At 38.3% G+C, this 27477-nt stretch overlaps 1 protein-coding gene and 1 long non-coding RNA gene across 2 annotated transcripts; both read right to left on the reverse strand.

The window, feature by feature from the left end:
* LOC146457467 (exocyst complex component 2-like) lies at positions 1–27475 on the reverse strand. The gene is made up of 29 exons (XM_085091937.1): positions 27273–27475; positions 26852–27025; positions 24575–24713; positions 24014–24057; positions 23211–23280; positions 20409–20533; positions 18978–19058; positions 16436–16581; positions 15341–15422; positions 15004–15106; positions 14463–14575; positions 13655–13732; positions 13289–13366; positions 12848–12969; positions 12206–12262; positions 11587–11747; positions 10899–11020; positions 10687–10760; positions 10092–10175; positions 9192–9242; positions 8371–8435; positions 8122–8212; positions 7401–7517; positions 5826–5967; positions 4641–4696; positions 4300–4422; positions 3257–3318; positions 2170–2229; positions 1–1473 (listed from the first exon to the last, which is right to left on the reverse strand). Exons 1-29 carry the CDS (start codon positions 27379–27381, stop codon positions 1389–1391), a joined length of 2814 nt encoding a protein of 937 aa, XP_084948063.1. The 5' UTR covers positions 27382–27475; the 3' UTR covers positions 1–1388.
* LOC146457468 (uncharacterized) lies at positions 3539–4293 on the reverse strand. The gene is made up of 2 exons (XR_014858473.1): positions 4129–4293; positions 3539–3851 (listed from the first exon to the last, which is right to left on the reverse strand). It is a non-coding gene; the product is annotated as an uncharacterized LOC146457468 (long non-coding RNA).
* Positions 27476–27477: the final 2 nt, after the last annotated feature.

Consider the following 27477-nt stretch of genomic DNA (forward strand, 5'->3'; position numbering starts at 1 on the left):
TTATTCAATTTCACGTTTTTTTATTCAAAGTTCATACTGACACTTCACTAATTGAATTTAATACACCGCACTTTGTGGAAAAACTAAAAAACCTAACTTTGCTCAGACTCAACGAAAAATCTCCATTCTTGCACTAAAATGATTGTCAAATCATTCTCTACAGGTTGAATAAGATTATTCTGATGCGTCGTGAAAATTTTTTTCCTGTTTCTCCACTAATTGAATTTAAAACTCATTCACTGCGCATGCCCGCAAGTTAACAACTGAACCAGCCAACCAACCCACCAAGTGAAAACCCCACCATCGCTATAATCCGTTCATTGCGCATGCGCGCATTCACGAGTTAAAAAGGAAAGAAAACGAACAGAATTCTGGTATTTGTAGTAAAATAACGTCATCGTGAGAATCGCCTATTGGACTGCCTTGATACACGATTGAGTGAGAGCGGCCTCTCCTGGTATGCCTTAGGATCGCTATTGTAACGTCTTTGCAATTCTCATCATTTTAATCTTCCACTGGGGGATCCCGAACTTCTTGTAAACAAGCTGAGTCCTAATTAAAAGCAATTCAGAAATCTAGTTCTCATGGGTCTTTTTTGGCCTGTTCTGGATTTTTTGGTCGGGATACAACTTAAAACTTGCACTTTTTCAATTTCTTAACAGCCTCGATTAAAATATGTTCGAGAGGTTGATTAATTGAAAAATTGTTTCCAGAGTGAGATAACGGGCGCATTTTTCGGGGGGGGGGGGGGGGAATATTCTGGGTATTCTAAAAAAGGAATACACCGGAAAATCTATGTTGTATCTGTTGCCCGGTAAATGCCACATGACCAAATGTTTTAGAGTGAGAATGCATTTAATTTTTCGAGGTATTTGATTTTGGAATACCAGGAATATGACCCCAAAATAAAACGCGCCCTAAGACTGACTTCAACCAAGAAAAAACAAAGATGGAAAGACATATCTTATTTATACTTTTGTTTGACCATCCAATACGAAAAGGTACAGAGGAAGCCAATGCTACATAGTCTACAAGGCATCAAGTTTTTTTAAAATTTTCGGTGCCTTTAAATGTGGCTTGCATTTTGCAACTTTTCTCCAATACGTATTTATTCATTTTTTACCATCGAACCTTAAAAAAATCATGTGTTTGTCTGTTATAATGCATGTAATTACTTACACATTTTAACAACAAAACAGTTACTACTATTTTGTAGGAAAGTGGGAAGTGATCAAGTCAATATCTAACCGAAATTAATGACATGTTACCCAAAACTTAATTTGTGGTATCTTTTGATGAAATCATTCACTTAAAAAATAAAAATTACTTTTTGACCAGTTCAATTCGCTGCTGTATAACATTTTCTGTTGTCAAGTTGTTGTTTATTGCTAAAGTTCCTCCATGTCCACTTGGAAGCAAAGTAACTGGAAGCGCATACGCCGTTTGAAAGTCGTCATCAAAGCTTCTATCAGCCTGCAAACAATCAAAACAGAACTGAATTTACCGCGCAAAACCTAATGAGTGAGCTATAAATTACTAAAACTTGAGATAATTTTCGACAACGTTTGTTTGAGATGACCTCCATTCACTTTGATCAAGCTCCGATTCGCACGAAAGTCTGTGCAACATTTCAACCATTTAGCTGCCCAACGAAGAAGGGCGCAACTTGAAGCTCTGTTGGTATGAGCGGACATAACTCCGTGTTGAAATGGCTTTTTTAGCAAATTGAATAGCGAACTTGCGTGTATGTATGAATCCATGCAGGGAAATTGTGCAGGCAACAACTGGGGAACTCGACATTTCCAAACGTGTGGTGACTTACTCTGCAGGGAAATCGTGACCTAAACTGAGTTCGACCTAGTGAATCCTCGATCAGATAACAAGGGGGTTAGTTTCTAAACAATAGAAACTGTGGTGCGTTGGTGGGAGAGTGGAAACAACGGAATGTTCCCTTTTTTCAAAATTCGAAAGCTAGCCCTTTGTAAGAGTGGATTAGCTCTGAGGAAGGCCTATAGCTTGGAATGTCAGCTCTCGAATCTAATTACGTTATCAACTTAGTTAATAAAACCTAATATTCGTAAAACACAGACTGGCCACAGGCAGGCTATAAGACATTGATCTCGAACCGGGCCTAGTCGTTCGACTTGGTTTAATTAGTCAGCATTTTACCTTTTATCAGAATCCTTGGTTATCGCTTGTACTTTGCTGAAAGTTGATTGGAACACGTCCCTGAAATAATACACCAACCACTAAGCTCTACAACACACTTATTAATATAGCCACGTCCACCACAATCGGGTGCATCTTACTTTCTAGCGGTCAATTCCTTTTCAATATAATAGTACAGCTCTTGAGGGAAGCTTTCTTAGCTGTTTTCATTGGTTAGAATGTTAAACAGTTATTATCGAAACTTTTTTGACCTTGCTTTTCTAACAAGCTCATAGGTCAAAGGAGAAGAGATGGCGTGGGCACTCCCCTCTCACTAATGTGGCCCGGATTCGATTCCCTTACAGTTAATGCCAAAAGTATGTGTTTTATTGTTGCTGTTGTTGTTCGATTTTTCACCCCGTCAACAAAAACCAAAATCTCTTCATTTCAACTGACCGGGAAACAGCAAGTGCTTTCCATTTGCCAGAACTGGCGGGCCAGACAGACCAGCTGGCCAGACCAAATGCGTCACCTTGGTGCTGGTGATGATGCTGCAAAATCTTGAAATACAATCACTCCGAAAATGGTACGTGCTATTTTGAAGAAATTCGAAGGACTAGGATTAAACTTATCCTTCACATTGGTGCAATTGGTACAATCTGTTTACGAACTGAACGGTCTGGCCGGCCAGTTCTGACAAAAGGAAAGCGCTCAGAGCCAGTCTGGATTCCGTAAAAATTCTAATTTACTTTAACAACTGTAAAAGTACTGTCGAATAAACTAACGCCGATAATTACTTCCTCGAGTCAATACCTCCCTTTTTTACTAAATATTTTTGCATCAACTTGAACAATTCAAAAGCAATTTTGAAAACCATTCCCGTGACTATGAGTTGGGTTCCACCTCGAACTTTTCAAAGGGTGATCAACTTCATCTTGTGGGCAAATTACCACAACAGCATAACTACTAGGATGCTATCTAACTTGGTTGTACCACTGATAAATTACACGCGCTCTGTACAACACGACATGTTGTCATACAACAGCTGATACTATAAGATATCTGCGCAGAGTGAACACAAGGTAAATAATGATGTGTGTCGACATACCTGGCGTGTTGTGTGAGATATGCAGCTAGTGCTTCCTGGATTGCTCGTGCCTCCAGATGCGCCTAAAAGAAACTCCCCGTCAGTTTGTGCTTCAAATAACTCTAGAGCGTAAGACTAAGTAGATAAATTGACACTGAAGTTAGCCTGATAGAGATTCCAAAAAACTTGCCAGGAATACTGATGGATTTTAATAAAACTTGCCAGGAATATTGATAGATTTTAATAGAAACTTCCCAGGAATATATTATAAAGATTGAAAAAGACTTGCCAGGAATTTTAATAGAGAGTAAAGAAACTTTCGAGGAATATTGATAGAGATTAAAGAAACTTACCAGGAATATTGATAGAGATTAATGAAACTTGCCAGAAATATTGATAGAGTTTAAAGAAACTTGCCAGGAATATTGATAGAGATTAAAGAAACTTGCCAGGAATATTAAAAGAGATTAAAAGAAACTTGCCAGCAATCTTTCTCAGATACTCAACAACACAGGAGCGTGTAAGTGGCAGCAATAAGCAGTGACGGGTCCCTCCCCTATTTTTTAGACGAAAACCAAAGAGAGGTGAGCCGAGAGTTAGAGAGCTGGCCCCTAGCCTGCAATGCAGGCGTATTTTTGGAGCGGGAGCGCTGAATAATCCTTCGTTGCTGTCATCTTGGGCAAGGAAGCGCGAGAGGGCTGGAGCGAGTCAAAAGTGACCCTAAGGGAGAGGACGACTGGCTGAGAAATAAAGGAGGGGGGAGGGGGAGCTCGCATTTCCTGCAACCCCCCCTCCCCTCCCCCTCAGCCTCTTTCAAATACACGAACTAAATTTATTATTCAGCGCTCGGCCATGAAAAAACGCCTGCACTGCAGGCTAGCCCGGCCCCCAACTCACCTGAAGGTCTGGATCCACCATTGATAAAAATAAAAGACTGACAATTTCGCGCGAGGACTGAATCATTAACAAACAGTGAAAAAGTGTGCAAGCTCAAACAAAAGCTATTTGCTGTACAAATGTCGTGTATTTAAATTTACTAGAAGATAAAAATATTGCTCTCGTACCGTGACTGCACCTGCCGAAGTGAATGTTTTGACTGCAGATATAAGTCTGCAAAATTCATCTGCTAACATATCGGTCAGACGGGACAGCACTTGAGTGAGCAACTCCTCTGACACTGCAAACACCTGTCACTCACAAACAAAACACAGAAAAACTTAAACCTAGATATAAGGAAAGAAAACAGAGGAGGATTGCAACCTGCTATTCACACAGACGTGCAAAAACAAGATTAAAACGAAATGCAACGAAGCAATAGTCTTCAATTTCTACGAAAATCAAAACGCAACTTGATTATCCTACAGTGTTCAAGTGATAAGCATGTATGTAGTGATTCAGCACTAACCTGCGCATGCACAGTAACCAGGTTCATGATGACTTCTTTAACATAGCTACGTACATCTGCAAAAAAAAAGGAAAAGTGCGTTCTCTTTGCACCCCCAAATTGCATTCTGAATTCATAGCTTTCACTTACTACCACAGCCACCAGAGTGGTAAGTCAGTGGAGGCGACCTGTTTTTCATCACGTTACCACCTTTTCGTTGGTCATGGGATCGATAAACAACTCGCAGCTTGTCTGTTTAAACATAGCTATACCCTAGATTAAAAAATCACCCTGTCAGCAACTTTAAGACAGGCGAGCTGGGAAAAACATTACCTGAGGGCACGAAGGTGATCATTTTCGACCTAAACGGACGCAACACCGCATTGAAATTCAAGCATCCCAAATTGCGTAGTCAGCGAAAAGGTTATCACGTGATAAGTACCAAGGCGCCTCCAGTTCAAATTCCAAACGGCTGTATCACCACTTTAATGACGTTGGTTGTTTTCTGCAACGGATACCAACTGGGAATGAACTGAGAGAGGTACTGAGGAATGCGAAGCGAACACACTGGCAATTCTCTACTCTGCATTGGATACCAACCAGAAATCATTGAATAAATAAGAGACCTTCACAGCTTTGTACGCAACCCTAAACAGGATTTGAACCCACGACCTCTGTGGTGGGGGTGCACTGAGTAAAGCAATTCTACATTATGTGGTCACATTAGCAAAGCTCCAATTCTGACCCAGTCTACTGGTTTTGGCTGTATTCTGAATCAGTGCCAACCTACTAACTAGAAATGAGTGAGATACACTTGAGAGTAAAGTGTCTTAGTTTCACTATAACACATGAACAGATTGGAAAGACTGCAATCCTCGGACCGTCTGGGACAGGGGGCTGGTCACGGGGTCCAACACAAAGCCTGAGATGGGGGACCAATTTCATAAAGTGTTTGCACTTGTAACTAACAATCTGGACTTTGTTATTACACACTCATGCAGAAAACGTGTCGCAGAAACATCTTTATTTAACTCGTATTTGATCTTTTCGTTGGGTTCTTCATGTGTTCGCATGTAAAACCAATGGCCTAGCTTGTAAACTACAAGTGTAAACGTTTTATTGAATTGTATCCAGTCTAAACTGAACCCAAATAAGTCATGTAGATAATCCTGGTGTGGTTCTTATCTCCCTGTAGTTAGTGTTTACCGTTTGGTGGAAGACAGTCGTGCCATTTGAAGTCGCATAGTGTCATCCCAGGCTCCACATGTGCTATCAGTGGCTCGCCTTTCTGCACAATGTACGCTTGAAAGATTTTGTCTTCTAAATTATTCAGCTCTCTGGTGAGACCCTAAAGATCGGTGTTAACCAAGAAATGACTTAGACTTTTGAGGAGACCAAAAAAGCATGTAGGAGGTAAGCACAGTGCTGAAAAGATAGCCAGGGAAATCACAAACACAAACATATTGTCGAAACGTTCTTACGCTAGAAAATGTACAAACAAAATTCATTAAAAATATCCTTCAGCTTTAAAATTGGACATTTTCCTTTTCATGTACAATTTTTAGTCCCACATAAACTGTTTAGACGAAGCAAATCTGCAATAATGTTTTGAACAAACGAGAACGATTTTTAAGAAGATGGCAATATACAAAGCATTCGTCACCATGCGAGACATTCTTTGTGGGAGGTAATAAAACTATCTACACGCGAATTTTAAAACATTCTTGGACATTTACAATTTAATTTTCGTCTCTGGATGAAGATTGAAAGGGACTACATACGGGATCTTGCCAAACGGCAGAAATGACCACTTGACCATTTTTATCCTATATTTGCGCTCGCCGTTTTCAGTTTTTCAGTAAAATTGAGTGGTTTGGGGTTAGCATCAAAGGCCAGAATTATTTTGCACTATTCTCATGCATCAATGTACTTATTTTTTCAAGGAAACCGAAGCTCACGTTCGCTGTAAACGCGATCGTAAATCTCTCTAGTGTCTGGTCACGCGAAAATGGCCGCTATTGTCATATTAGAGAGGATTTGCCAGCCCATTCCCAAATATGTCAACAATTTATGAAAATAAAATAAAGGAAATCACTACTGTATGGGTGACCTTCGAGTTAAACTCCTCTATAAATCTGACTTTCAAAGAAACAACGGCTACGCTGCCAGTAACTCCTTGATTCACCGGCACTTGATGTGCTCATTCCAGTTGTTTCACCATCACTTGCATCCATTGTTGAAAAAAAAAATCATTGTCGAAAATCGTTGAAGAAATGAACAAGGTCCTTGTCGCCAAATGTAGAACCCCGTTGTAATTCAAAACTCCACGGGCATAAAATCTTGAACTGTCACTTCTTAAACTTATTCAGATTTCATGAAGAGAAAACAAAGGAAAAATCACTACAGTGAGGGAGGTTTGGAAATGTAATCTTAATTATCATTAAATTTGGTAACCTTTCTCCAAGAATTATTCATGGCCTTGAGTAGCTATATCAAACACTCCAAAGAAGTTTCATCTGATTACCAAACACCTCGAAGTTGTTAAGTTCCTTGTGTTTGACACAAATATTCCGGCCCTCGTAGGCTGATAGAAAGCTACGTACAGTGCCACGCGTAAAGGTGCAAAAGTTCAGGTGAAGGTGAGTCGGTTCACTGGAGCTATCTTGAAACTGCGATTGCAAATTTGATATCAAAAACGGATGCGAAGTAATCAGAATTTGTCACACTTTAGTGAGTCGCGCTTGAAAAGGAATTGCGTGGACTCAAGTTTGAACTGCTTACCTTCTTCATCGTATCATTGATGGGGTAGTCATTATTTCTGAAACAGTCCACCAGTTTGGGAAGAACATGGTTTCGCACATATCGACAGTTGTTAAGTAAAATCAGCCGCCTTTCATCCTAAGTAAGGACAGCAGGTTTTAGTTGAAGTAGAATACAGTTATAAGCCACACCCCAGCAGACAGATAGAAACCGACCGTCTGTTTTAGCATTCATCACGATACTTTAGTGTCAAGTTAACAAGTTTGTTTTGGTAGCTACAACAAATTGGCAACTGAGTGAAAAGACGACAAAAATAAATAATAAAAGTTTAAAAATCGACCAGCCTTCGGAGGAATATAAGCAGACTTTGGACTGACTATTTCACTCAAGGGTTGGCGAGATCTATTCCTTTAATGAGTTTATGAACGTTAACGAAGGATCATTTTATCATGACCTAAATTCACTTGAAGCTTTTACGAAACAAAACATGACATCGTGACAATGGAAAAAGGAGAGAAATATCTTGTAAACTAGTAAAACAAAATTCATCCAAAGCATTTATACTCGGCAACACAAGGGTAAATCATGTGCTAACTGCTAAGTCCTTACAAACGTCCAAATGAGCATATTGCCACTACTTACTTATTTTGAGCTAACACTTGTAATTATTGAGGGTATTTCTCACAATAACAGGTGTATTAACTATTAACTGTTAACATTAATTATTGACGGTATTTCTCACAATAACAGGTGTGTTATCTTCCATTGTTGATAAAGATGATCTCTCCAAGTTTTCCTGAGAACCACTCGAGGTACTCTCCTGACGCCCAGACCTGTTGACACAACACCGATCATATGATCACAGGAATTCGCACAACACAATTTATTTGTATCTCAAACAGTAAGCATTTGTGTAGTTAATTCCATTACTGATACTCAAATAAGCCACTTTCTTCTCAGCCACTATAACGTAAACCCAACAAAAACTTACAAAGAGACTTTGTCGGACTCCTGCTCAGACTGGAAAGCCATGTGGTCGAGGCACTCGTTGAACGCCTGGATGGTCACAAAAAAAGGCATCATAACGTTTTCGATTTACGCGAAGTTATTCTAATATTCAATGAAATGTCATCACGCATGTAGGGCGGAATGCAGGAATCTACTGAGATTCAAATTCAGCTCTTTAACAATTGACACTCAGCGAACAATGATGTTCGATACATCAACCGACGATGAACATTACTTTTAATATTTATTGCTAAATACAACTGATCATGACCATTCGATCAAACTCTACTATGCCACTTAACAAAAAATTCGGATGTTGAAAACTGTTGTAGCTCTTTTCAATGTAACACTGATTGAGTTCTAAGGACTTTAACTAACTGTATGTGGAAATCCAGCTGTGTGTACGTGCCTAAGTTTGTCTGTCCTGGATAGAAGCTCTTGAAAGGCTCATGTAAAGTCTGACCTGGATTATAATGCCGTTATAAGGCATTCAGACCATTTAGAGGCGACTTTTCAGAGGGAATTAACACGTTAAAAGTCTAAAAAGTCTACTAGTACAAGATATACAAGTTTATTTTTCAAAGCACGACCTGGGCGGTGTTTTGGGACGTGAATCAAACTAAGGCAAAGCCTGACCACACCCAAACGCTGGTATTGGCTGCTTCAGATCATTTGACTACAACATAATTAGCCGGTTACTGGACTGTGACTATGACTGTACTTAATGTAACGACACAGCAAACTGGTAGCTAAGTTGAGGAGCTTATATTCATTAGCTTATTCCTTCTTTACTGATAAACAAACCTGAAACATGTCCTTGAAAAGATTAGCGGCTTTTGACCTCAACTGAAGATTCTATAAATTGAAGTGGAGTCAGACTGATTGCTACCTCATTTAACGCTTGTTTTCATTGCAATTACCGTGATTTAAAATAACGTGAAGTGAAGAAATAAAAAAAGGATATTTTTATTAAGCTGAATAATGCATATTAAATATGAATAATGAATATTGTAATTTTAGTATTGAGTACTTTCAGTTGGGTTATACTTAACACACTTTGTGTCCGTCATGCCGGTCTTGTGAGTTAAGATTGATTTAAGTTTAGTTTCGCCTGCACATGTCTTTGACAAATTCTAGGATGTGTTGGCTATTTTGAATAAATACTTTTAAATACTTTGAACAATGGTACCCACGGTAGGAATGTTTGAGATCTAGCCGACTTTGGCTTCGGACACCATAAGAGCTCTAGTTTTGACTAAGCTCACTTTTGAGTTGTGTTCTTTCCGAGCTCTTTATTGGATGTTCTATATTTGCCTGTGTGGTCTTTAACAGGTATTTAGCTTCATTACTGCAGGTACTGTCTACACCGAATTCTCAAGGGTTTTATGGATTGGAAACCCAATCATGTCTACACGTGTACCATTGAACTAAAAGTAAGTTGCAGTTGAGTTGTCAGTGGTTAGTCGTCAGTTTGTTATGTTTCGGTTCTAAAGTTATTCTTTACGACGCACACGGAAAGACACTAATCGTTAAAGCTGTTTGCTGATGGCTAGAGAATGGAATCAGGACTTTGGACAACGCTCCAGTTTCTTGTTAAGGTCGCGTTACACAAGACCTTAATTAAAGCAAATTTTTCAAGCTCACGTTTAATTCATGAAGCGTTCATTTCCTGTTTTTGGTGCCAACACAGAAGCATCAATTTACCTTTTTTTCCTCGGACTCTCCATTTGTGGCCATTTCACGTAACATATGAAGTGTTTCCATGACAATATTCTCAAACATAAGAGGCTGAAACATATTAGGTGTATGTAAAAACATTTAGCTTCAATATAATGGTAGCCAGAGGGAGGTAAAGCTAATGCATAAGTGGCACTAAAATTCACTCTTGCACTTTACATGTAAAAACTAGCAACATCAGAAATGAACAGTTGCGAGAGCATAGCTTTCCAGATCTCGCACATTACGTCATAAGTGGGCGCTTGGCGGCTGAAGAGAGAGGACTAGGACGAATCAAAACTCAAATTGACTACGTTGCCTAATATTTCTAAATCTATTCTTGATCAAGTGCATGATGCCTCTCCAAACGTCACCATCTGCCATTACTCATTGACCTTTGGGTTGTTTAGCCAATTCCAAAGCTTATGTACTATATATTGTGTTGTATTTATAGTTCCTGCAGCGCTGAAGTTTTTAGCAAGTTGTTATTCATGTACAAAACTTTTCCCGTAAGTTTATAGCCAGTAATTTATCACGTACAGCACTTTCCACTTAAATTTGTAGCTAATTACTACTCACGCACCAAGCTTGTAATCCGACCAACACTTTCCTGGGACTCTAAACACCAGTTCTCATTACAATGCAAAGACTTGATATCTAAAAAAAAAAAAAAAAAAAAGATATTTTCAATTCTGAACCCGAACAATGGAAGTGTAATGGAAAAAACACGTTTGCATTGGACTTTGACCCTGTTCCAGGGTCTAGGTGCTGTCATGTGAGGGGTCGCAGTTTTACCTTCAATAGCTGCTTTAAACACTCCTTGAGCACAAAGCAGTTTCAGATCACCTGCCAGACTTTTAATGCGCTCCAAAGCTTGTGGCGGTAGAGACAGTTTTTGTAGGGACTCCATACACGACCTATCACAGAAACCAAATATTAATGGTGCTAGGCAATACACAATACCATCGCTACCTTGGGGTAAATTTTCCTGGTTAGTTTCTGACTTCTATTTTCGTTTATGTCGGGTCAACTTGTTTCAGTTGTTTGGAAGCTGATTAAAGCTAATCAAGGACAAAAGATGACCAAGGCAATTGGCTTTCGGTGACAAATAATTTGCTTTCAGGCTGCCAATGATCAAAGAGATGTATAAAGCCGGGGGCAAAACATATAGTCATAAACTTTTATCAGGACGTTTGTAAAGCGAACTAAATGATCACCCTGGGCACAGATGTGCGTAATCCTTCCTTGCTTCCTTCAACTACGTTTGTATTGCCAATTCTTAGTTTTGGGCTTGAAGAAAGCCAGTTAAAACATAAGGCAGAAATCCATAGTGATACAATCACAGGACTGAATCTAAACTTGGAATAGCCTCATCTTGCTTCGAATGACTGCTGGCTCTTTAAAGCAGTTGTGGCGGTCAACCTTATGGTTCTCACACTTTCTTAGTTTGCCACAAATGCTTGTGTACGAGGATAACGAATACCTGACATATCGAACACAAGAGGGAAGCCATGCTCCCTCCAGAGGACTGTGCCAGCAGCTTTGTTGCTCTTTACTGGGACTGGTTTGGGGTGCTGGTGAACTTGGAAAAAATACTGCTTTAATTAGATCCGCATACAGTGACGCCACATCATGTATCATCTCCTAAAATAATCATAATAGAAACGTGTTAGTTAAGAAATTTGTTCATCTTCTAATGCTGTGATAACTTATACACCTATTCGTTCCAGCATTCATTTAATTCTTTCTTTGTTCGTTGGTTCGTCACAAAACGATATAAGATTTACACGAAATTTGAAAAGCAAAGTTTGCTACATTTCTTCGCCGCACTCGGCCAAACAACAACGTGAAATGACCAAATTCAAAGTTTTGTGGAGTACATGAACACACGATGGTAAATTTTTCATTCTCTGTCTCAACTTGAATGCCGTTCCCACCTGTTCGGTTACTGGATAGTTCGGCCAAATTGAACAAGTCGAATGAATTGTAATAATCACGAAGTAGTACAAGTAAACCGAACTCATATTTCATGTGATATAAGTATAAAAAAAATAAGCTTTGCTAAATAACAAGATCGCATGTTTGGTGTCATGTTCGCCCACCTCAAAGGTCTTCTGCCTCTGTGCTGTGGGCTTGAGTTGTTTGGATGACCCGCTGGACTAAGAGAACGCAAAACAAATGAATCTTAGAATACCAGGGTTTTCTAATCAGCTGCTTTCAAGAAAACTCTCCCACCTCAATATTATTTCCGTGAGGGAACCAAAGTGTTAATAAGCCTCGCTTTTTCTAGGGTTCCTTGCCATTTGTATTGTAAAGTACGGAAAAACAAAATGAGTAAATAACCGTACCCTTGGAAAAATATATTCTCAATCATTCAAAAGTGAGCGTCAATGGAATGACAAATACAACATAATGAAGACAACTACAGCATCCCAAATTGTGTTGTTTTAATTAAACAGTTTTTGGGAAAAAGTGTTCTCTGACTGGCTTCAACATTAAACAGAGTAACACATTTAAGGGAGATCTCTCAACGTTTGACTTTTACACTGGAGAGTGGAAAAACAATGAATAGTATTGAGATGAGAAATTGAAAATGAGTCCGAAATAACACCGGCCATCCTCAGTAGTGCCCCAACTGATTATGCCTTCCGCTATTGAAGCTCCCAGCTCCCAGCCGCCAGCCTTTAAGTGAAACAACATGAAACGAAATAAACCCCGTAAAAAACAGTCATTTCAGTACATACATCGGCTATGAGGGCTCCGTTAAAATACGCCTGGCCAAGTTTCCACAAGTCTGGTAAGCTTTCAGTCAACAGGTCAGACAATTCCTCTACAAACAGCACTAACTGCGGGACAGAACTTCCACCTTTCAATGAATCAAACGTTGAAAACAAAACTATTATTGGACACTGGACTAAGATTATTTATAGTTTACATGATACGATCTGGGTTAGGAAAAGCAAAGTGGCTTAGGACAAGCAAATTTGGTTTTCAAACAATTCTCAGCCTTAAAATTACTGAAACTGTTGCACAATAACATTGGTGAGAGGCTGTTACGGATAAAGGTTTAGTGGCATGAAACTACTATCGCCGCAGTGAAAAGTATCTGGCCAAAGGATATACCAAATGAATGTATATTTAACAAACAATCAGCAAAAACATGAAAAATAGTGGCTAAAACTTACTGCTGTGCTCCAATGATGATGTCTTACTAGGCGGTGACGTGACTCCAAGAATGCCCAGAGATTCACTGCGGTAAGATCCTAGAATAACATACAACTTATTATAGACTTAAGAGGTTCACAAGACTAACATAATCTTCCTTGACAGCCAAAACACAATATTTACTAACCAAGGTTCTATTCACAGTTACGGTAAACTAAAGCCAGCGACACACCAGCGTAAGATCACAGAGCGATGTTCGCTGACTAAATTGAAGGCCACGTGCAAAAGTTCAGACATTTTGAGGGAAAACGAAATATCGGCCTAAAATTCAACATAAGACGGTTAGGCTCTGAGCCCTTCCCATTTATAATTATGAGTCCACAAACCTATGGAGGTAACACTTCTTGATGCTCCGATGTCTAAATCAACCTTTGAAGAGTCTACTTGAAGCAATGGAACAGAATCTAAAAAAGAATTCAAAGAAACTCCAGTAAGTTATCCTTTTTTGGCTGCGGGAGGCATATGCTATGCAGCAAATTAGGCAGGTCAAGTGTTTTTGGTTGGAATGCTCAAAATTGCTTAAAAATTGGTGAGTTTGTCACTTGGCAGTTTTTTTTTTTTTTTCAGACAACTTTTTAACATTATTTTGACAACTCTTCCTGGCTTCCGTTCTGACTGGTGTTTAAAAATGCAATAACTGTACAAGGGAATGTGTTGTCAGTAGTCAAAAACTGAACCCGTGGTGAACTTCAACGGGTCTTGACAATCTGCGAGCCAGCGAGCCATGCGAGGCAGACGTGCGAGGCACTCAGGTTAGCCTAAAAAACACTCCGGTTAGCCTATAAATAGCACTCAGGTTAGCTTAAGTAGCTCCCCGGTTAGCTTAATGGTTAGCATTTATGTTGGGGGTTGTTCGTGCCTCGCAAGCCTCGCATGTTTGGCTCGCATGGCTCGCATGGCTCGCATGGCTCGCATGGCTCGCATGGCTCGCATGGCTCGCTGGCTCGCACATTGGCCACACTCAACTTCAACTTTGAGTTTCAGATGAAACGGGAATCAACAGAGTCTTCAAAAAGACTTTATAAAGATTTCAAAAACTGATCAGGAAAATTTAAAAAAAAAAAATGCAAAGTGTAGTATGTAAGCATTTTTTGGTCAATAATTTCTGCAGTCAAGTCCCAAGCACAGACTTACCCTTAGCCTTATGATCTTCCTGACAGCTAGTCAGTAATTTGTGCAGCCAGTCCTTCTGATTGACAATACATTCCCAAGCTGGGTCCCCTTGGTAGTCTAAGTCCACAAGATATCTGAAAACAAAATTAACATCAAGTCTGCATTATCATCGATTACTTGAACTATAGCGACTAATCTGACAACGAGAGTAAATAACAATAAAAATGACAAATGACAAGTGACAAATGAAGGTAATACTTAATGCTTTGGACAAGTTGTCGTAACCAAAAAACCCTCCTTGAAAAACTAGTGCAATGAGTTGAGGTTCACATATTATATGAAAACAACCGAACGAGGTTCATTTGAAGTAAACATTACCCATGAAATTTTAAATTTTATTTCAATACTTCAATGCATATCAAAACTTTACATTTTTAGGTTAATTTAAAAAAAACTGAAAAGAAAAAAAAAAAACACTGCACTGAAACGTAACGCGTTGAATAAGAGAAGTGAGAAGCATTGAATTCCTTCAGTATTAGTTTATTCAGCATGAACTGGCTACCTGATAAGCTTCTTCTGGTCCTCTAAGGGTGATGGCAGTTCAGTTAGTTTTAGTTTAAGATGCTTGCGGAAGCTTTCTATTTTTGCTTCGACTTCTTGTAAAACTGTAGAAACAAAGCAATATGTAAGGATGTGTCCGCACTGCTTATATCAATAATTATTTGAGAAAGGACAAATTCATAACGATCAAAAAATAACTCTGACAAGTGCTTGTTCTTTTTGAAAGGCCTTTCAGATAGGCATAAATTACTTTTCACTTCATATGTACTGAGCCTGTGGTTATATGCTGCCCTATATCTTAACCTTTAGCCATGTGACAAGCCGACAATAAAACACACCTCTTTTAAAAATCTTTATATCTGTTCCTGCAAATAATGACTTGGCTCTTCCGTAGTCACTTATCACCATCTCATACTCTCCCTAAGCACAAAAACATAAATTGATAGGAAAAAAAAACATAAATTAATGGAACAGGACATTTCAAGGGATTAGCTAAGGTGGAGTGAAAAACGTCTCCATTGATAGATCAAATTTGTAGTGGAACCAGTTTAGGTCTGTGGTAAATCAAGTGCAAACAGACAACAACTTTATTTCACATTTCCTTGATTTTCAAAGTTTTCAAGTTTTTGTATATTAGATACGCTACAGATCTAATATAGATATTGCATAAATGTTTAAAATCATCATGGACAAAAGGTATTACTGTCAGTATCCATAAAGCAACAATTTGTTGAAAAAGAAGCAGAGGCCTTATTAGAGAAACTCTCTGACACATGTTGGACACATTAGTACAAATTTTACATCAGAATATACTTTTAATTGGGTGATCTGACAATGCTGAAATCTAAGCCTCGCCAGCTGTATGAGTCATTCTCAGTGGATAGAGAATGTAACCAATGTGTGGAAGGTCACCATGCACTTATGTTTGTGATAAAATAGAAACACTTTACTTGAAACTTAAAACTTAATTTTAAGATTTATACAGTTAAACAAAATTCAAGAAACATATGAAAAGAGAAAGCAAGGGGCCATTAAAGCAAACAGATGATTCTGCTTGTCATGGGTAAGTAAATCCATAAAATGTAAGTGTAATTTCAAGTCATCTGTGATTGGAATGTTAAAATGTGTGATATTTCCAGAAAAAATCCACACCTCCCCCATGGAAGGTCACTGGAAAATATTCTGAGTGGGCAGGGGTCTCAAAAGCTCCTTTTTTTTTTCAAGGAAATTATGCTGTTAAATTGGAATTCCAGAGGCTGGGTGGGTCCAACCCAAACATCCTTCTGTGGGAGAGGTATGGATATTTCCTGGAACAACACAATACAGCCAGGCTGTACCATTCATCTGCTTATATTAGAAAAGGTCTGACAGAAACTAACAGCGATAAGGCAGGAAAGTCAAACAGTAGAGAGGATGGAAAATGCATCATTTACCAGCTGAATATTTCTCTCAATGCATTGTGGAAGGCTGAACAGAAATCTGAATCTCTGCAAGACATTCAGTGCATTCCTTGTTCTGTCAGCATCATCTTTGCGAAACAACACATCTTGAAACAAGCCCTCTGCATTTTTACTTGCACCTATAAGAAGATAATTCGTAAAACAGCAAGAGCTTATTCCTTAGGTATAACTTGGACTGTCATTGCCTGGTTATAGTGACCACATGGCCTTAATTAAATTGAAATGTGTCCCTCGTGGGATAGTTCAAGGGATGCAATTCAGCAATTGTTGCCCAAGCGGGATACATTAGCATATGAATTTTCATGCAGAAGTTTTTTCAGGGAAAAGTAACAATTTATTTATTTTTACAGCCATAATAAATGATGACTTTTCAAAAGTTAACAGTCAGGGCCCAGTTGTTCAAAGCCCGATTAAGATAATCCTGGGTTAACGTGAAGTTTGATTGAAGTTTAATTAGTAATCAATAAGACTTTTACCCTTCAGCTTTGAAAAACATTTTTAACGAGCAAGATACAAACCTCGCACCACCATGCATCAGAGGGAAAAAGCCCTAAAACTCTAAGGAAAAGAAGTAAAGTTTGGATATTTTTCATGGGTTGGAATTATTGCAGCCTCCTTTTTAATCTGACATAAGCATTTAAGAAAATGAATAAATGTATAGATCAAAACTTCTATAAAAATTCAAACCTCACAGTTTGCACCTTGGCAATCTTTAACTATCACCATTGTTTTCAATATTCACAAGCTAGTGTATGCCATTTGAGATTTTGCCTTTTTGTTTTCTGATCACATGACTGGTTGTGACTGGAAAATCTTGATCTAGAAAATGATGGTTCAAAAAACTTGTCTGTGGAAGTTAAAGGGGAAGTATCATGAAAATTGTATGTCATTTCAAAACCCAAAAATGTTTGTCTGACAACAGAAACAAAAAATAATTGTCTAGTTTTGTTATAAATTATCACCCCAGTGTAATAAAACTGTCGATTAGTGCCCCTGGCCAGAGAAAGAGTAGGTCGGAATGGATTAAAACTTGAAAAATGTTAGGCTAATGTTTTTCAAGTTTTTGCATTTTTGTTTCAAAACTGCGCTAAAACAGAGTACGAGTTGTTTCTGTCAAGAATTGGGTTGATTTCTCTACTCTCGTTCTTCTAGAATTATTTTGTAGCAAAGTGAAGGTCTTATTTCACCTTTTTGAACAAAAGAGGTCAAAAACCTCATGACACTTCCCCTTTAAGGCTTCTAAGATTCTGATTATAAGGAAATAACTTTCCATAGCAATAATATGGTAGTTAAGTTAGCCTGCCTTTAAAAGTTGTCAAAAATAGGTAATCAATTGATTAAGGTCAAAATACATACATGTTCATGTACATAAAGTTTGACATCTGTCCAATTTAAATCATCAAAATAGTGTCCGTCGCAGCAAGTCATATTTACTGAATGATCAAAATAGCGGTTACCTCAGTGTAAAACCAAACAAGCTTGTTTTACTGTTGTGTAAGCTATTGCTTTCAAGTGAAGTCATGCAGGGTGGCCCTAAACACAGCACTAGGTTGGTTTCAATAGAAGCCCTGCACAATTATTTATGACTACTACAAAATAAAAAGCTTGGTTAAATATGTACAATAAAAGTTAAAAGTAAATAAAAAATAGTTTAGCACCACATATTATTAAAAACAGCAACTAATTCTTATAATTAACAAAAACTAACCAGAAAAATATTATCTAGTAAAATGTTGTTTGAGAAAGGTCTTAAAACTAGAGAGTGATGTGGCTTCCTTTATTGTTTTTGGTAAATATTTATTAAAAAGGACCAAACCTGGATACCTGGAGGTGTTTTTTTGCTACACTCTGTTGTTGTTCTAACCTTTCTCATGCTAATTTATCTTGAGTTACGTCATCAGTGTTAGAGGTTTTAACACTTAAGATCAAGCCCAAAACAGTAATTAAAATAATTATTATAATTATAGTCTGTAATTATTGGTCGGAGCAATACTCTGTTTGCCCATTAAAGAACAGCCAATTGATTCTTCAGCAAAATACCCAGAGGGGGGGGGGGGGGGGAGGGTACTCCTCGGTATTCGCAGTAGGGATGTGCTGCCCTGTTCTCCAAATCCTGACCCTATTCCAGACCAAAACATGCCATTTTTTTACACCAGTTTTCAGACCTGGCCTCTAAAATCCGTATCCATTTTCAGACCTGGCTTCTGGTGCAATTAAGCGTCGCATCACTGCTGAAGATAAGAATTGGTAACATTCATCCAAAAATTCAGCTTGAATGATACATTTTGGATGCTTCTCTTTCTCTACTATTCATTTGGAGTTGAAAAGACAAATGTGTTTATAAGCTCTCATGGTTCCCTTGAAAACCACACCCGATGTAAGAACATAATGGTCAAAATCAGACCAAAACGACTCAAAAACCATACCCTTTGGGGCGGCACATACCTATAATATAGCTTATATAGGGGAGTACCCCCCCCCCCACCCCGGGGAGCAAATAGTGGAATATCTTTACCTTGAACAAAAGACTCCAGTTTCTCAACAATAGATCCTCCATCACAGCTGCTCTCGTCACGCAGCATATCTCGCTGAACACCTGACAGTCAAGTTAAGGAACTTATAAAGCAAAGCTACCTTGTAAATGACTAAATGAAACACCATTAAAAAAATTAAACAAGAACAATCCTTGACATCTTTTTCCCATTACCTAGGGTACCTTTATTTAGCAATGGCAAGGATGATGTTTACACCCAGGTTCCTCAAAATGTACGTTTTCAAGATAGAAAAATTCTTCAATATCAAATGGACATTTTTTTTTTTACCATGCAGGGCACAAAAATCCTGGCGACCAATTTTTATCAAAAAAACTTAAGAACTGCTGATACTCTCCTTACACAATGAAATATACTTGTCTAACAACATTTGAACTTAAATATATCTCTGTCAGGATTATATACTTATAATTATGCCAAGTTTATAGATCTGTAGAATTCTCTGCCTAATGGTGTTTTCCTTTTTGCACATCCAAAAATGGAGTTTTGCTCTCAAAACACATATTAGGGCATTCGCTTTAGCAAGAATTTATTGAAAAACTGGTTTTGGACCTGGAGAATTCTTTCCCAAAAAATATTCACTGCATTTAAACTGTGTGAACTTATTTCCAGAGTTTCAGATTGATCCTGTTATATTTTTCATAATGGATATGAATTTTTGTTTACTTATTATATTACCTAGGTTCCAATAGAAACAAATTCCTTGAGGACCTTCATTGGTTCCACCATCACCTCGGTGAGTATAGTTAATTGCTGCATGATAACGATTGGTTGTTTAGCGCGCTGTCGGTCACGGCATGTTAGTCATTCGCTCTTCGCACGCGGGTCGATAGCTTTTGTTATTTAGTGTATCTTGAGATGTCTTCTAAACAGAAGCGTTTTGCTGTCCACACTATGGCTTCTAAAATCCGTCAGCTTAACTTGTTTTGGTCTTATCTCGCATTCCCTTCCATTCGCGCGCATTTACCCATCTACCACTTTTTTGTTTGGGTTTGGGGCTGGAGTTTTATTGTTTCCTTAGGACCTTCATTGGCACTGTTGGCACAGTTGGCTTGTTTTATTTAATGTGGATTATTTTGGACACCTGGATGAATCTGTCATGACAAAAGTGCCTGCCTGCCATTTAGAATAGGCTTATTTCAATATGTTGAAATTATCACTTGGCTCTGAGACTAAACACGGGAATAAACAAGAAACATGTTGTACATGCTGTTATGAGCATGCAACTGTCAAAGATCACAAGGTTGCTATGGTCATAAAATACTTCTTTGTTAATTTTGCAGCCCATTTGGCTATGAAATCCAGTAAGTCAGACATAAAAAGATCTCTGGAAAAGGTAAAATTATGTCAAATCTTCACAAGCTAAAACCCAGGCTTGGAGGCTGTTAGGATACTTTTTAAAGTGTCCACTGCATCCAGGAAAGTAGCAACATTCTCCTTAACAAACACGAGGGGATCAGCAGCTCTTCTAGACTCCTCATGTTTCAGGTTCTTAAGGCCGTCTCTTAATGTAACAAACCTAAAGAAAAAAATGACAAAACCTAGTTCATGGAATAAATCCATGGTATTTTCAAAATTTGAAAACAGTAGGGTATTTTCCAGCTTAGATCTGATTCCTGTAGCATAAATAACACTATCCAGACCCCTAGTAAACCACAAGAGCCAGCCTTTACAATGACACTACTCCAGCTGTATTCTTACATTACATTATAACACCTTTACAATGTTGAGTTAGCATTGACAAAATTTCAACGTTAATTACATCCATTTTGAAATCACTGGTGATCCTTGGAATCTGATTGGTCCAAAATGATGCAATTTATTCCCAAATTGCATCATTTTTTGCTCTAAATTGCATCCTTTCTTTAGCCCATCAAAACGGAAATGAAGTAACATAAATAGAATATTAATATTGACAATGATACTCTGTGATTTCAAAATAGATGTAATTAAGTGGTAATTGAACTTTGTGTCGTGCAATTTTGGTCTAAAATCATACTTATGATTTCAAATCAAACTCGCGCTGCGCGCTCGTTTGATTTTGAAATCACGCGTATGATTTCAGACCAAATTGCACTCCACTCTGTTCAATTACCAATATGTAAACTATTAATACCAGAAATTTCTGAAAGCAAAGATGGTCGTTTCTTTGGAATAAGCAGTCTGTTACTCCCAGGGGGGATACTCGGGTATAAACGTGACGGGGGGGGGGGGGGGGGGGGGGGTCCGACGTATTTTTTTAAGTCTAAAATGTTCATCTCCTGTCTTTTTTTGGGTTGAAGATTTAATCATGTATTTTTTGGGGGTCTGAAAAATCTGCCCGTATTTTTTTGGGTTCGAATTTCCGCCAGGCTTATAGTTCTCATGCAATTCAAGCCAAAGTTTCGGCAAGATCCGAAAGCATGATTTCCAGTCTTGTATTTTTTTAGGTGCACAATATAAGGTCCATGTATTTTTTTGGGTGCAAAATATTAGGCCCCATCAAACCCCCCCCCCCCCCCCCACCGTCACGTTTATACCCGAGTAACCCCCCTGGACTGTTACTGTGCTTCGCTCTAGCTCAGCTACAGTTTGCCGTCCTTCTGCTGTGTTTTTGGCTCCTGCTCCCTCCTCCCCTCTTCTATGGTAGGTATTAGGTAAGTATTCCACTGAATTGTTCAGTGTGATGGCGTCAGGCGGTTGCCATTCACAGCGTGGCCATGGATACCTCCTTGCTGCCAGAGTTCCGCCTGGCTCCACCACCTTTCAGGCACCTGTTCCCAAGCTCCTCTACTGGAGATGTACTAGTCTCCTTTGCAGCCATTGTCTGGGCTCATCACGCAATGCGCTCTCTCCCCCACCAACGGCTGCTTCAACCAGATCGAACCACATTTCTTTCCATTCCTGTAGCCAATCACAGAGTAGCTCATATAATTCTGAGTGAGTCATGTCCAATCATAGCTCATGTTTTTCATTTCAACGGCTTCCAAGTTTGAAATTCCCAGCTAAAATAAGCATCAGGAGCTGGCAATCAAAAAAATTGTTTTGCTAAAGAAAGATGTGTTTGTCAATCTACTAATGGGGTTTAGAAAGTCTTCTTCTACTTGTGAATGATCACATCACAATTGAAACTCTTAGTTATTGGGTCTCCACTGGTAAGCCTCATGGAACATCAAGTAAATCATTTGACAAGTATTGGAGTTAGTGCTGTCAACATAAGTTCCCAAGCTGAGATCAACCCTTGGATCAACTGTAAATCTCTCAAACATATGCTTGTTAGAGTGACAATTTGAAAGAAAGCTAAAATGCATTGAAACCGGAAACCATGAGGGGAATGCGCCCAGGCCTGTCATTAAGTCATTAAATATCCTTTCAGCAATATCCAATGATTTTTTTTCGAAGGTGTAGATTTTATCCTCAGCAATAGTAGCTGGCGAACAAATAAAGCACCTAGAGCTACTTTCTACCAATTTCTTTGGAGTTACATCCATAGGAAATCTCTGAAATGTCTGGCAGCTTCACGCGACAATCCCTCGTTATCACATACAGTTGCCATGCATTGAAACAAAGGGAAAGGAATGTGGTTCTGGTTGAAGCAGCCACTGATGGGGGAGGGAGCGCATTGAGTGACGAGCCCAAATGATGGCTTCGAAGGAGACTACTGGAGATGACTTTAACTAAGAAATTGACTCAGGGAAGGATTCAGATGACATGTATGTTATTTATGAGGTCGCTTCAGTAAGGCTGGATGAGTAGTAGTTAGTCACTCTAAAGTTTGAATCAGAGAAATGGCTCTGTTTTCAACTGGACAGTGGTGCTGAATGTAATGTTACACCTGTTTAATAACTAGTACAGCTGGAGGGCAAATATTATATCAAGATTATATCAGACTCCCTGGGTCAGCTATATTGTGGTACAGTATGCCAAATAAAAAACTAGGCTATGGGCCTGAACAGGTTGCACCTTTTCAAACCAGAGAATGCTTCAATACTCTTGTGAAAAGCACCAACTCCAATTCCTTTTGCAGAAGACATTTTACACCCACATAAAACAATGTTGAAAAATATCAGTAATTAATATCCAAATATCACTATGACAAGGAATCAAGGAATTTTCTCCATTCACATTCCAGGTTTTTTCAAGGGTGTTCACTAAAATAATACAGGCTTTACTAATAAATATCATGATCATGGTGATAACAAATAAACAGAACTAACTCAGTATCAGAGTGTTTTTCCAGCAGAAACCAGCCTGGAAGGAAGTTCTCACTCAACATGTTTCCACTTCCTGGAAAAGAAAATAATTGTGGTGATGCTTGCAGTATGATGTTAACAAGAAATGTACTGAAATTAGATACTGGAAAATGGTGACTAAACTGTACAAATAATAATGATTGATCCTCAACAGAAAGTTCACATACATAAACCTGCCAGCAAACTGTGAATTTGTTTGTGTTTTTTTTTTGTTCACAATTTTACCAAACATGAATGGAGGAGGTGTAGCTAAGTGGTTAGGGTACTTATTTATTTTGTTAGATGTTAATCCTTTATTTGACTCCTTAAGCTCACGCTATTAAAGCAACTGGGCAGCCTCACTCAAAATGGATAATTTTTGAAAAATGTTTAAACAGTATGTTTCATCACACATTAATTAAAGTGTCCTCAAGCAGCATGTTTGTGCAAGAACAAGATTATTTGTTTTGATCTTCTTTATATTATTGCATTAGCTTCATGTTACACCAGTGTCAAGTAAGGCCAAAAATCTGCACAGCATAAAAGTTATATGTTAAATTTGTATAAAACACATAAAAAGAAACTTGGAAAAATGATGGGGCTATTTCCCAGGCTCCAATCCTTCACCTTCATCATTACCCTGAACCAATAAATGTGTATATTACATGTAGGTAATTTGTCTGCTTCCAGTTCTGATTGAAACTACAAGCTAATTTAAGCATGGATTATTACAGTGTAGTTTCTGACAAGTTATAATATGGTAGTTACTAGGTAAAATCACATTTTACCTTCAGGATAAAACTCTTCTAGCTCTTCCTCTGTAAACTTGTAACTAAAATCAAAAATAATATAATTGTTCAAAATATCAAAAATCCTCATAAAAATATTTTACATTTTCTTGAGAGGATTTCAAGCTCACACTTTGATTTTTCCTTGAGTGAAAAAACCCACATTTGCCCATTAATGAGAAAGACCCTCAAACATTTCTTAAATGTAAGTTAAACTGTATTAATTTTAGAATTACTATTATTGTGTTGTTCCAAAAAATATCCATAGTTCTCCCACAGAGAGTCGCTTGGTTTGGAGCTCCCATCCCCTGAAAATTTTGCTTCATACTGTGCTCTAAAAAATACTCACTGGCCTTTGAAACCCCCTTTCCCCACAGAATTTTCAAGGACCCTCTGTAGCGGGGGAGGGTATAGATAATTTCTAGAACCACTATTATAATAAATTATTAATATTTATTTTTTAGTCTTCAAATAAGGCTTTAAACTCTACACTAGCTTTTCCTTTAGACCAACATTTTTGTTTAGTATTCAGAATGAATTGATATGGTTTAATAAACTTACCCAAAAACATCAGCACCTGTTCCCAGTGGATCCTGGCTGGTGTTTATCTGAGGCGACACTGGTCTGGTTGAGCCTGACCTTGCCCTTAATTCATCTGGATCAACCTCCTCCAGCCAAACAGCACTTTCTTTCAATGGATCTCAAAAAAGAAGGATAAAAATCATACAATTCTTAAAACGTTTACAGGCGAACCTGTATTGATCTACACAGTATAAAGTGCTCACCATCTATTAAGCAGTCAGTTATCAACTCCTGGAAATTATGCCTCCCAATTGTTGTAATTTTGACCTCTATGAAACGGTCACTTCTATTAAGCGGTCGTGGTCCCCCTTACCAACTCCCAACGAGGGTGACATTAACTGTAATTTCAAACTAAATAATTTTATCAAATTTTCTCAAACTCTTACAATCTTATTTATATCCTGGGTTTCTTTTCCGCTGTCCTTTCTCTATCTTAGCTTACATTGTATCCTTCCAGAAATCACCCATACCTCCCCCATGGAAGCTCACTGGAAATTCTAAGACTGGATGAATCAAGAAATGTATGAAGTCAGATTGTGCAGTTTCAGAAAATATCCATACTACCCACACAGAAGATTTTTTGTTTTGCACTTCACACTTTGCTTCTAAAATTTTGACTTTTAACACCCCCCCTAGCCCTAGGAATTATGACCTTCCACTGGGCGGGTATGGATTTTTTCTGGAACTGCACATCGGAATTTCCAGAAAGGGAATTGAAGTGGGAGAGGGGGCAGGGAGGGGGGGGGGGGGAGCTACCAAACCTAAAACAACCTTCCACGGGGAAGGTAAGGATGTGTTTTTTTGTAACAACTCAAAATGTTACAAAGTTGCTTTCACATTTCTTATTTGGACTGAGGATACTTGAGGAACAATTTTGGTTACCACGACAGCATTGAGTTCTTTGGAATCTAACAAGCCATCAAACCTCAGTCAAAGTAACTCAAATCAATCAATTTATTCAGTAATTTACTCCATAAGTTGCATTCTTTTCAAGGATTTATTTTTCATGCATCTGTCCTCTTGTTGTCATAACATTGTTGTGGATCTGCTTGCCGCATGTTGGTGGATCCACAGCAAACTTTGACAATGTTATCACATTATTTATCATTAATAATAGGAGAGGTGTATAAAAAAAACTGGCGATCAATTGTGAGTTCATCGAGAAGAATAATAATGGATCTTTTATTCTTCAAAAGATAAAATACATATCTTCTGTTCAAGTAGGTAAAATAATTAAATATAGTACAGTGTTCCTCTAAGTATCTATATTATTATAAGGCATACGAATTAGGCTTGTAATATTATCATTACAAGGCTAATTCTGTTTAAATACTAAATGGTTTTATTTATCTTTGGCTTATGACAAGTCTCTTTCCTAAGATTATAATAGGACAATTTGATGTGTGGCAACATTGCAAGAGTGGGTGCCTGATTGACTTACTAGATTCTTTTCTAAAGATATTACGATCTTGCCTTTCTCTCTCTTTCCAGTTGGACAGTGAGAAAATACAAGAAATCAGAACAACAGTTTCCTGGTCATAATAATTACTGAAGGAAGTTTAGGCTCATAGACTAACATCTAAAAGAACAACTCAGTAATACACTTAATAAAGTGAAATTTAAGTTTATAAAAAGTCCTCTGAAACACTGAACATTTATTTATTTATTTTTTTTTTTGGCTCTGGCAAATAAAATGATTTTCAGTCTCAGAAGTAATTGATGCTCACTGCCAATTACTTTCTTCTCCAGAGTTTTGCTTTAGTATCCCTGGTTTTAACTTTCAAAAAGTATTAAAACAATTCTCTCATTCAAGAATTCTGTAACTTTTGAGTCTGAACACGAGTCATACAAGTTTTTAAAATTTGGCAATTTTTTTTCCAATAATTTTGTGGGGATGTCATCCCAGGTCCAAAAGTGTTTAGCAGAGAAAAAAATAGTGAATTTTCAGCCTGAAGTCAGGTGCTAGCACAGGCAAATTTGTATTTTCATTGTCGTAATTCTCACTGTCAGGTTTTCTTGTGAACAAATCACCTTGCGAACAAATCTCTTTTCTGAGGGGCAAGATTTGGAAAAAAAAAAATGGGTCTGCAAGATGATTGTCCTTAGTACAGAAATAACCAGAGTAGTGGAGGTTGATTATGAGGGAAAAAGGCCAAGCATGTGCATGCAGTTATTCTGCCATTGCCGTGTCATGGACCATGTACTGCCAACAATGACAAGAAAAATGCTTCTGTAAATAAATTGAAATCACCTTACCTGGAACCACCATGACACTTTTAAACTGCACAGTACAACTTCCTTCTCCACCAGACCGGGTGGTCACTATCACATCCCCCTTACCAGGCTGAGACTGCCCTGTACGTGCTATGATCTTACTGGGTGACTTATAGTCCGCAGAAAGAAGGCAGTTAGCACCGCAGATTGTCAGTCCTATCATAAAAAGTAACTATTGAGAATCAACGGCGAAATGCTGGCAAAGGAGATACTAATCTAGTATGTAGAATACAGAATTTTGTTTCTGAAAGGTGTGACGGCTGTTAATACGCCTTGCCACAAAAAAACACCCATATTCAAAGAGAGCTGTTAGGGTGAGGTTATTATATGTTTCAGGTTTTATAGATCTAAGAAGAGCTTCAAAATGCAAGCCTACACAAAAGCTTCAGCTGAAAATTCAGACCTGTCACATCTTTGGCGTTGACTCCAAGGTGCTCTCCACGAATAATGACTTTAGTTCCAGGCGGTCCTTCAGCTGGAGAGATACCAGTTACCACTGGCGGAGGTCTCATCTTTGCATTAACACTTTTGCTCAGTGAAAGAAGGAATTATTTCTCTGACTTCCACCCTACAGATACGCCGCCATGATTACTATTAGGGACTGGGCC

This window comes from Pavona decussata, unplaced genomic scaffold, assembly GCF_977016875.1.
Source record: "Pavona decussata unplaced genomic scaffold, jaPavDecu1.1 SCAFFOLD_243, whole genome shotgun sequence".
In the NCBI taxonomy this organism is placed as follows: Eukaryota; Metazoa; Cnidaria; class Anthozoa; order Scleractinia; family Agariciidae; genus Pavona; species Pavona decussata.

What these genes read in the sequence shown, in the direction of transcription:
- LOC146457467 (XM_085091937.1), bottom strand. Translation starts at nt 27,381, where the DNA reads ATGAGACCTCCGCCAGTGGTAACTGGTATCTCTCCAGCTGAAGGACCG. An exon ending in AAGATAACACACCTGTTATT is followed by an intron (nt 7,518 to 8,121) that starts GTGAGAAATACC and finishes GTCCTTACTTAG; the next exon opens with GATGAAAGGCGGCTGATTTT. An exon ending in TCAATGATACGATGAAGAAG is followed by an intron (nt 5,968 to 7,400) that starts GTAAGCAGTTCA and finishes ACCGATCTTTAG; the next exon opens with GGTCTCACCAGAGAGCTGAA.